Source organism: Anguilla anguilla, chromosome 11 (assembly GCF_013347855.1).
Source record: "Anguilla anguilla isolate fAngAng1 chromosome 11, fAngAng1.pri, whole genome shotgun sequence".
In the NCBI taxonomy this organism is placed as follows: domain Eukaryota; kingdom Metazoa; phylum Chordata; class Actinopteri; order Anguilliformes; family Anguillidae; genus Anguilla; species Anguilla anguilla.
The window spans coordinates 36,797,013-36,808,268 of NC_049211.1; the positions used below are offsets into that span (position 1 = coordinate 36,797,013).

The following is an 11,256-nucleotide window of genomic DNA, read 5'->3' on the forward strand; positions in this document are numbered from 1 at the left end:
TTTGCAATAATATCTGGTGAAAAAGCGTGACACATTCTTAATAAAAAAGCAGAACAAATACATTTGAGGGAACAGCTCTGGTAGAACTGTGTTGTCTGCTTGAGTGTGTGTGTGTGTGTGTGTGTGTGTGTGTGTGTGTACGCACAAGCTGTCAGCATTTGTGTGTGTGTGTGTGTGTGTACGCACAAGCTCTCTGCACGTGTGTGTGTGTGTACGCACAAGCTGTCTGCATGTGTGTGTGTGTGTGTGTGTACTCACAAGCTGTCTGCATGTGTGTACGCACAAGCTCTCTGCACGTGTGTGTGTGTATGAACAAGCTGTCTGCACAGGTTGTCCCTCTCCAAGAACATTGCAGCGGTAAGCCGGGTGTGCAGATCTTTCCTGTATAACAGCCGGAGAATCCGCCCCTTCCTCACCACCTACTCAACCCAGCTCCTGGTCCAAGCAATGGTACTATACTGCCTGGACTACTGCAACACTCTTCTGGCTGGACTACCGGCATCTGCCATCAGACCCCTGCTGACTCCATAATTCAGAATGCTGCAGCTTGTCTGGTCTTCAATCTCCCCAGACACTCCCACGTCACTCCCCTGCTCACTACCCTCCACTGGCTGCCTGTTATGGCTCGCATCAAATTTAAAACATTGGTCCTAGCATACCAGGCAGTCAAGGGATCAGCCCCAGCATACCTCCACAAGATCTTCAAACCCTACATGCCAGCCAGACACCTCCGTTCCGCTACCTCAGGATGCCTGGCACCTCCCCCTCTTCGCACCTGCGCTTCCCGATCACGTCTCCTGTCTGTTCTGGCCCCACGATGGTGGAATGGAGGTCAGAATAGCTGAAACCCTGACCCACTTCAAACGACAACTGAAGATTCACCTCTTCAGGCTGCACCTCCCCCCAACCCTCCCTACCTCCCTGTAATCTCTAAATTGACTGTAAGCTTAGGGTTGTAACTAGGTAGCTGTTTTGTAGTTGACTTAGTTAATGGACTCGTCTTAACTACCGCTTGCATTTTTTGCATAGACTACGTTGTTGCTGTTCTTGTTTGTGTTAGTGTTTATCAGTTTAACTTACAGGGTCCAAGTTGAACTATGCGGTTGTTCCCTGCACTTGGAACGGTACTTCTCTCTAGGGTTTTCGACACGCTTGTTCCTAGTTATGGTTGTACACTTTGTTGTACGTCGCTCTGGATAAGAGCGTCTGCCAAATGCCTGTAATGTAATGTAATGTAATGCACGTTGTGTGTGTGTGTGTGTATGCACAAGCTGTCTGCATGTGTGTGTGTGCACGCACAAGCTGTCTTGCTTCCAGTCCTCAGGTATTTCTCCAGTTTCTAAAGACTGTCTAAAAATACCTGCCAGTAATTTAGAAATGATGTATAAAGATTTTTTGGAGAACTGCTGAAAGCTAGGAATGTGGGGGTGGGGGAGGGGGGAGTAACATTTGGCTGTGTATCAAGGTCTTATGGCACCGTCTAGTAATTCATGGCACTTTTCAACACATGGCACATACACAGTCAGTGGACGCCCAAGTACACAGAGAACAGAGTGGACTGTGTTGTTCAGTAGATCAGTAGTAGAATCTGAGTAGTGTGTAAAAGCACAGCAGGGTAGCTTCACTAGTGTAGAAGCACAGCAGTGTAGCTTCACCAGTGTAAAAGCACAGCAGAGTAATCGCACTAGTGTAAACTCACAGCAGTGCAATCACACTGGTGTAAACTCACAGCAGAGTAATCACACAAGTGTAAACTCACAGCAGTGTAATCGCACTAGTGTAAAATCACAGCAGTGTAATCGCACTAGTGTAAACTCACAGCAGTGTAAAAGTGCAACAGTGTAATATCATGACAGTGTAGCTGCACTAGTGTAAAAGCAGAGCAGTGTAATATCATGGCAGTGTAGCTGCACTAGTGTAAAAGCACAGCAGTGTAATATGGCAGTGTAGCTGCACTAGTGTAAAAGCACAGCAGTGTAATATGGCAATGTAGCTTCACTAGTGTAAAAGCACAGCAGTGTAATATCATGGCAGTGTAGTACCACAGTAAAGTGTCGAGTGGACATCTGCTTGCACTTGTAGGATCTCTTACCACATGCTGAAGGAATCTGCTTTTAATTCTGTGGCATCTGCACATTTTTTCCGGATCAGTCTCACATGAGGCCGCTTCGCTCGGCTCGCTCTCTTTCCAGAAGAGCCTCTGTTTGTTTCTGGATTCTGTACTTCTGCGTCTTATTTTCTCTCACTGTTACCCACATTCTATTTCTAACTGCAGCCACGCTGGTGCCAGGAGACAGAGGTCCCTTTCACTGCCAGAAAGCATTTTTAACGGACAGGTTTTTTTTGTTCCGATGCGGGAAATAAGTTCTGCATTCCAAGACACTGACCGCAGGGCTGTTCAGGCCTGAGCTTGTTGTGGGAAGGCTGGAGCTGAGGGCCCTTTACTGGGGAGCATTAAGCCTTTCTGTGTGTGTGTGTGTGTGTGGGGTGGGGGGGTGGAGCCCCTCCCTGGAGAACACCGGGAGGAGAGGCCCTCTGCTTCCAGACTCCATGTGTATTACAGAGGGACCGAACACTACGGACATGACCCATCCGTGGCCAATGATCACCTAAGAAGTACAAAGTAGATAGTGAACTTCTAGCGTACATACATTGCTTCAAAAAGGATCAAAAATTGAAAGATGGTGATTGCAGCCAGTGTATATGCACCGTCTGCCTCCCCTGCATCGTCGGTGACCACCTATTTTTGGTTCTGTTGCCATTGTGAATTGTTGACCCCTTATTGGATACAATTCTGTCACATGATCGTGCACTTATTTGCATAATTTATTGTCGTTACTAGCCTGATGGGTAAGGTTATAACACTGGGTAGGTAGCTAAAGATGAATGGATGCTGAAATAGCTTGCCATCTAGCTAAAGTGCCTACTTTGCTAACTAATAGCTTGCCTTTAGCTTGTTTTTGGATTTTAATGAAAAACTGCTAGGTTTACACATGTATCCACCTAGCTGGAAAATGTTCACTATCTATGTAATTCACAACTGCTAGCTACATAGTTAGGTAGTGATCTTAGCTACTAGCTCACAGGCTAGTGAGGCTATTGCAAGTCCAGAACTTTCAAAGTACACAATCATGTGATAGTGTTGTATCCAATAAGGGGTCAATACGTTGTAATCGCGACAGTACTGGAAATAGGGGGTCAACGATTGAGCAGATAGTGCACTTACACTGGCACCAAATACCTTGCGTCTTCTCTGAATATGCATTCCTGAAAACAAATAATTGGAAACACAATGTGTGGACAACCAGGTCATTTTTATTGGTTGTGACAAAGAATTATAAAATATATAGTAATACTCCCATTAACGTTATACAATGGGGATTAAAAAATGAGAGATTCAAGTATGAGTGAGGAGGCTGTCTATATTGCGCTGTCCCTACTCCCCGCCCTCCAGTCCTCCCAACCAATCAACAGGGCTCGCTGCAGGCGTGGCCACAGGTGGTCCGGCAGCACTTCTGCTCCCCTGGACACTGGCCGTCATGGTAACAGAACTCTGCGCACATTGGGGTCCCCTTGGGATGAGCACAGCGCCCCGGCTTCACTGTGGGAACAGCACAGGGTTACAGCACTGCACAGAACCAGGAGACAGCACAGGGTTACAGCACTGCAGAGAGCTAGGGGACAGCACAGGGTTACAGCACTGCAGAGAGCCAGGGGACAGCACAGGGTTACAGCACAGAGCCAGGGGACAGCACAGGGTTACAGCACTGCACAGAGCCAGGGGACAGCGCAGGGCTACAGCACAGAGCCAGGGGACAGCACAGGGTTACAGCACAGAGCCAGGTGACGGCACATGATTACAGCACTGCAGAGAGCCAGGAGACAGCACAGGGTTACAGCACAGACCCAGGGGACAGCATAGGGTTACAGCACTGCATAGAGCCAGGGGACAGCACAGGGTTACAGCACTGCAGAGAGCCAGGGGACAGCACAGGGTTACAGCACAGAGCCAGGGGACAGCACAGGGTTACAGCACAGAGCCAGGGGACAGTACAGGGTTACAGCACAGAGCCAGGGGACAGCACAGGGTTACAGCACAGAGCCAGGGGAAAGTACAGGGCTACAGCACAGATCCAGGGGACAGCACAGGGTTACAGCACTGCACAGAACCAGGGGACAGCACAGGATTACAGCACAGAGCCAGGGGACAGCACAGGGTTACAGCACTGCAGACAGCCAGGGGACAGCACAGGGTTACAGCACAGAGCCAGGGGACAGCACAGGGTTACAGCACAGAGCCAGGGGACAGCACGGGGTTACAGCACTGTAGAGAGCCAGGGGACAGCACAGGGGTTACAGCACTGCAGACAGCCAGGGGACAGCACAGGGTTACAGCACAGAGCAAGGGGACAGCACAGGGTTACAGCACAAAGCCAGGGGACAGTACAGGGCTACAGCACAGATCCAGGGGACAGCACAGGGTTACAGCACAGATCCAGGGGACAGCACAGGGTTACAGCACTGCAGAGTGCCAGAGGATAGCACAGGGTTACAGCGCTACAGAGAGCCAGGGGACAGCACAGGGTTACAGCACAGAGCCAGGGGACAGCACAGGGTTACAGCACTGCACAGAGCCAGGGGACAGCACAGGGTTACAGCACAGAGCCAGGGGACAGCACAGGGTTACAGCACAGAGCCAGGTGACGGCACATGATTACAGCACTGCAGAGAGCCAGGGGACAGCACAGGGTCACAGCACTGCAGACAGCCAGGGGACAGCACAGGGTTACAGCACAGAGCCAGGGGACAGTACAGGGCTACAGCAGAGATCCAGGGGACAGCACAGGGTTACAGCACTGCAGAGAGTCAGAGGATAGCATAGGGTTACAGAGCTACAGAGAGCCAGGGGACAGCACAGGGTTACAGCACAGAGCCAGGGGACAGCACAGGGTTACAGCACTGCAGAGAGCCAGGGGACAGCACAGGGTTACAGCACAGAGCCAGGGGACAGCACAGGGTTACAGCACTGCAGAGAGCCAGGAACCACCTTCTTACAGGAATGACACTCGCTGTGTTTAATCAATAGCGTAGCGAACAACAGTATTTAAATTCCATGGACTACCAACATGTTTCACATACTGTGTAAAAACATAGCATAGAAAGAAGGGGCATGATGTAGGGTTTGAGTAGGCTGCTCCTGTCACTGGGAATCTGTCCATTTCTGCTGATTGCAAAAAAATATAATTTAAAATGGACGTTCACGTTATAAACGGTAGTTGTGCGGGCTGTCTAAAAGCAATATACGCTTTCCTGCGTGACTTTCTGACCCTCATTTCTCAGAAAATGGACAAGAGCCTGTCAAATTAAAAGTCTGAAGTCTGCAAATCTCTTCCGTTATCCAGCTGGATTAAGAAGTCGAATGAATCAGCCTGCTGGTGCTGCCTTTAACCTCAGGTGTTTGCATTTGGTTTCAGATAAACTTCCATATTTACACGGAAGAGCTATAGATGGGCCAGCTCTATTTCCTTATCTGAACATTTCCTTTAGAAATCATGTTCCTCAAGAATTCTCCATATTGCCATAAAAAATGTTTCAAAAAGAGTGGCCCACTTTGATTTTGTAGCATTTAAACATGGGCTAAGGATTTCTAAACCATGTTGTACAGAGTGTTGAAGGTTGTTGAGGAGAAGCAGGCACAGTGATGGATGTTGATGTCAGATTCAGATAATTTTATCTGTGGGTGAAAAGCTGAATTGCCTGCAGATGTGCACCATTTTGGCTCAATTATTTCCCAAGTTTTATGCTGAGATTCACAAACCACTGAGTTTGACTCATGTTTGTGTCAGTTTACCAAAAACCTGTTCATCTAGGATCATGCAACTCAACCTAAGAATCTTCACACTAAAACAGAGGTTTGTACTGACCACCTGTGTTCAAGTACGGTCCCTGAGGCTTGACCTTTGCCTCTAAAGACGCACAGCACCATAGTAGCACTGCTCATCTGAAGAACAGCACAACCCTCCCAAATGCAGATTAAAGCACAGGAAACATGCCTCTCTAAGGGCTGATAACTGATATAACACTTACTAGGGACCAAAAAACATCTTAGGCCTCACTGAAAAGAGCCAATCCCAATGTCCTGTGTGTTTTGTAGTTTTTGATTGATTTCATAGATTCTGTAGTGCCTGGGCAAAAAGGTGTTTTAGTTTGTAGGCCTTTTTTCATGCCCCTCTAATGGTCTTGGAATGACTCTGGTGTCTGCTGTACCTTACCTGTGTGTGAGCTGTGTAGTTTGGCTGATCTTACCTGTGTGTGAGCTGTGCAGTTTGGCTGATCTTACCTGTGTGTGAGCAGTGCAGTCTGGCTGATCTTACCTGTATGTACAGTCTGGCTGATCTTACCTGTATGTACAGTCTGGCTGATCTTACCTGTGTATGCAGTCTGGCTGATCTTACCTATGTGTGAGCTGTGCAGTTTGGCTGATCTTACCTGTGTGTGAGCTGTGCAGTTTGGCTGATCTTACCTGTGTATGAGCAGTGCAGTCTGGCTGATTTTACCTGTGTATGAGCAGTGCAGTCTGGCTGATGTTACCTTGCATGCAGTCTGGCTGATCTTATCTGTATATGCAGTCTGGCTGATCTTACCTGTGTATGCAGTCTGGCTGATCTTACCTGTGTGTGAGCTGTGCAGTTTGGCTGATCTTACCTGTGTATGAGCAGTGCGGTCTGGCTGATCTTACCTGTGTATGAGCAGTGCAGTCTGGCTGATCTTACCTGTGTATGCAGTCTGGCTGATCTTACTTGTGTATGCAGTCTGGCTGATCTTACCTGTGTATGGAGCGATGCAGGCATGGCCACACCCGTTGTGGCAGCACTTCTCATCGTTGGGGCAGTCACTGTCATTGGCACAGAACTCTGCGCACATCCCTGAGCCTCTGCGTCTGCGAGGACACACCCCGGGCTTGGCTATGAAGCACAGACCAGTCAGGAAAATACAATCAACAAACATACACAGCAGTGCCTTAAAGACATGCGGCTCACACTGCCAAGGATTGTCACGAATTTCAGATGCCAACTCACTGAAAGTTAATTTGAGGCAAATTTGTCGGTGGGGGTGGGGAGAATAAACACAAACAGTTCTGTTGAGACAGGGGAAAGCTCTTACTAAAAGCAGGTGGCACGCAAACAGCCCCACAGTCGAAAACGCAGCATTTGTCCGGCCCGGGACAGTCGTCGTCACAGACGCAGGCCCGTTTTGACGGAACCACATTCAAGCGCCGCGGGCAGTGCCCCTTCTTCGGCACTGTAAATGAGGACATGGAGGTAGCGCTGTCACTGGGGTGACTGAAGCAAACGAAATCGTCTTAATTACCGCACTAACATTCCTACTTGCCAGTGCGTTCATACAACGCATTTATTAAACAGTGCGACCAATTAATCTCTCAAATGGGATCATTCTGATATATTCTTCATATATGTGGTGAGGTGAGAGCTGCAAACTTTTTATAACGTGTAGCCTAATTAAAGACAACTAATTCAGTCAAACAAACTTTTCTTGAGTTTCTTTCGAGCCACAGTTAGCCTAAGGCTCGGATTTTGTGATCCGTAATGTAATTTCCAGCTCGGTACTAAGCACGAACTTCTCAACAAAAACACTAACACTACGGGTAACCCCGTCTGGTTACACATTATTACGCATTATATGTATGATTCGTAAGGTCGGCAAAACGGAATAAATTCGATTCTAAAACACTGTATCCAATGTAGCCAAATGTTAGCAGACCACACAATTGTAACATTGTTATAACGTCACATAACGAGTTCCCACAACTATTGTGTATGTTTTTATTTTAATTTTATTTATTTATTTATTTATTGTGTACACCCGTTTTTAACGATTGCAGTTTTATTTACACCGGTCGACTTAGAATGGGCAGCCTCGAACTGGCTTCTAAACGCGGTGGATATAAATAAGACTCTCTGTTTGCATGCAGCAGCCTATAGACACTCCGTGCTGCGAATGTGCCACATTTCAAGTTTAAGTATTAGACTGTATGTTGAGAAATCTCTATTACTGTCGAATGGTTTCATGGTTTATCATCAGGATCTGCGAGGTTTCATCGTATGTCCTCACCGGTGGAGTTGCCTGGAACTGCGCTCGTCCAATCCATCAAGACTAAAAAAATCATAGCCGAAACATAAACCCCCGGAGCCTTCATCTCTTTCGTTCCCGTGGTTTGACTGCAGGACTGATCTCTCAACTCGAAGAACGCAAAGTTGAGAGGAAAACAGTCCGGGCAAGAGGAAGGGGGGAGCGCACGGCCACGGGACAGGAACCGCCTGGGTCCGCGCGCCCTTCGAGTTATCACACTGAAGCGTTTGCACTTACGAATAACCACTTTTTATTTGTGTACATGTCACATAATGAAATTACACGGCGATAAATGAAACTGTGCAGATAAAAGAAATCAACAGGCCTACATTCAAAGTAAAATCCACGGCACTGGATTACGTTAAAAAAATCTTATGAGTCGGTAAATTAACTGAAACAAATCTACATCTGTCCTCTGAGCATGTATTCAGCCTGACTTCATACTGGGCTCAGCGGGGTGAATGATGCTGCCGCACACACTGGAAAGACAAAGGGAAAAATGTCCGTTCAACACACTGGTCAGCAACTTCATCTTGCAATACTGTGCATTGCAAATAACGCGGCTTGAACTACGAAACCGACTCACCAGAACAGGGCTTTAGCCTTTTAGGATACTTAGTGGGACTAGAAGGCCAATGATCTTCACCTTACTCATGCCTAACCACCAAGCAAGATTACACAGGACTGTGCTCTTGTAATAGTAGCTGTATTGGTCGTTTCTGCTTTTATCAATATTGAGAAGTACTCCCCTTCCTGTGAACTAATCCAGGAGGGAGCACTGTCATGGGGTGAAATGAAGCAAAATGAAATAATCACAATTAGGCTACTCACTGACATCCCTGCATGCATTTTAATGGCCACACACAGCAAGGTAATCTGCCTAATATAAAGACCCAAATACATTCTTCACACATATCAGTTTGGAAATCAGTAGGACTTCTCAGCATATATTTTTACTGTAAGACCAGACAAATGATCTACCAACATATTCACCAGAGTGGAAAAGACCTGGTGGACAGCAGTTCTCAAAGGCTTAGGATTGGGCTTTCTGTTCAGCCTTTGCAAGCCTTACAACTCACCACACACCTTTTCCTGGCTTTAATTTGGAAACTGATGGGCGTGGGTCAGTTCTGGGTCTAATGGGACCCCAGGGAAAGCATTGCAGCACTGGATGGTTCAGCACCGGACAGCTCCAGCCTGAGGCCTCCTGTCTGAGAAGAACATGTTCCACCGTTGCTCCTGTCCGAAACCCGCCCAGCTACTGACACCCAACATCCCTGCAGCCCAGCTACTGACACCCAACATACCTGCAGCCCAGCTACTGACACCCAACATACCTGCAGCCCAGCTACTGACACCCAACATACCTGCAGCCCAGCTACTGACACCCAACATCCTTACAGCCCAGCTACTGACACCCAACATACCTGCAGCCCAGCTACTGACACCCAACATCCCTGCAGCCCAGCTACTGACACCCAACATCCCTGCAGCCCAGCTACTGACACCCAACATCCCTGCAGCCCAGCTACTGACACCCAACATACCCGCAGCCCGACTACTGACGCCCAACATACCTACAGCCCAGCTACTGACACCCAACATCCCTGAGGCCCAGATACTGACACCCAACATTCCTATAGTCCAGCTACTGACACCCAACATCCCTAAAGCCCAGCTACTGACATCTGTTTTCTAAAGCTGCATAAATTATTGCAGATGGAAAAGGTTGGGATGCTGCTTTGAGTTCTGACAGCAGAATTGTGCATTTCCCACTGTCTGTGCTGAAACAGAACATGCAGTGGTCAAACGTGAGGTTTGTTAGAATGGCAGAGTTGTAGTTAAGTTTATGCAGTTGTTCCTTTGGCATAGATAATATTTCAGTTTCATTCATTCAACAAGATGCATTAATTCTGGTCCTGTACATGGGGTTTCAGTATTCATATGTGTAAATCGGATAACACATAGGTTACCTTAAAATCAAAATCACTGTCTTATTCTTATACAAATTCTTTTTAAATTTATTTTAAAAAAGCATCCTTAAGGTTTTATTATCTGGAATTCCAATTGCATTTTTCTTGCAATGTCCTTATTTTTCTCCTGACTGTAACATTCCAGGACATCCCTGTGTTAAGCTCCCTCTTCTGGTCAATTACAGACATACACATGAAGCAATATTTCTTCAGTATTGTTGAAACATTTATTTCCATTAAAATACATTTCACGCCGATTTAAATTATGCAGTGACTGTATGTATGCAAAAGCTTCTGCACATTAAAATTAGGACATGTAAAGTACAGTTACACTGCCCTGGCCATCTGTTTGAGTAATGTAGTATTAGTTTAATGTAGGAAAACTAACATAGTTACACCACCCTGGCCACCTGTTTGAGTAATGTAGTATTAGTTTAGTGTAGGAAAACTAACATACAGTTACACCACCCTGGCCATCTGTTTGAGTAATGTAATATTAGTTTAGTGTAGGAAAACTAACATACAGTTACACAACCCTGGCCATCTGTTTGAGTAATGTAGTATTAGTTTAGTGTAGGAAAACTAACATAGTTACACCACCCTGGTCATCTGTTTGAGTAATGTAGTATTAGTTTAGTTAGGAAAACTAACATACAGTTACACCACTCTGGCCATGTTTGAGTAATGTAGTATTAGTTTAGTTAGGAAAACTAACATACAGTTACACCACCCTGGCCGTCTGTTTGAGTAATGTAGTGTTAGTTTAGTGTATGAAAACTAACATACAGTTAACTGAAAAACAATCCTTACCTATTGTGGGCACAATTCTCCTTGAAAAACAATCCTTACCTACTGTGGGCACAATTCTCCTTGAAAAACAATCCTTACCTATTGTGGGCACAATTCTCCTTGAAAAACAATCCTTACCTACTGTGGGCACAATTTTCCTTGAAAAACAATCCTTACCTACTGTGGGCACAATTCTCCTTGTACAACAAAGGTGTTATTAGTAGGTGATACCCACAAAAGAAATTCACTCCAAAAATATGATGCTTGTAAACTCAGGAACTGTCATCCTGTCGAGTAAGAATTATACCAATGCAAGTATAGCACAGTATATCAAGACAAGATG

At 46.4% G+C, this 11,256-nt stretch overlaps 1 protein-coding gene across 1 annotated transcript; it reads right to left on the reverse strand.

Moving 5' to 3' along the window:
* Positions 1 to 3,295: 3,295 nt before the first annotated feature.
* On the reverse strand, positions 3,296 to 8,290 carry wfdc2 (WAP four-disulfide core domain 2). The gene is made up of 4 exons (XM_035381058.1): positions 8,134 to 8,290; positions 7,165 to 7,302; positions 6,828 to 6,965; positions 3,296 to 3,601 (listed from the first exon to the last, which is right to left on the reverse strand). Exons 1-4 carry the CDS (start codon positions 8,216 to 8,218, stop codon positions 3,468 to 3,470), a joined length of 495 nt encoding a protein of 164 aa, XP_035236949.1. The 5' UTR covers positions 8,219 to 8,290; the 3' UTR covers positions 3,296 to 3,467.
* Between the last annotated feature and the right edge of the window lie 2,966 nt (positions 8,291 to 11,256).

Coding starts and splice junctions, on each gene's coding strand:
- wfdc2 (XM_035381058.1), bottom strand. CDS start 8,218: ATGAAGGCTCCGGGGGTTTATGTTTCGGCTATGATTTTTTTAGTCTTG. Junction 7,303..8,133: donor AGTTCCAGGCAACTCCACCG/GTGAGGACATAC, acceptor CCTCATTTACAG/TGCCGAAGAAGGGGCACTGC. Junction 6,966..7,164: donor TTGCGTGCCACCTGCTTTTA/GTAAGAGCTTTC, acceptor TGTGCTTCATAG/CCAAGCCCGGGGTGTGTCCT.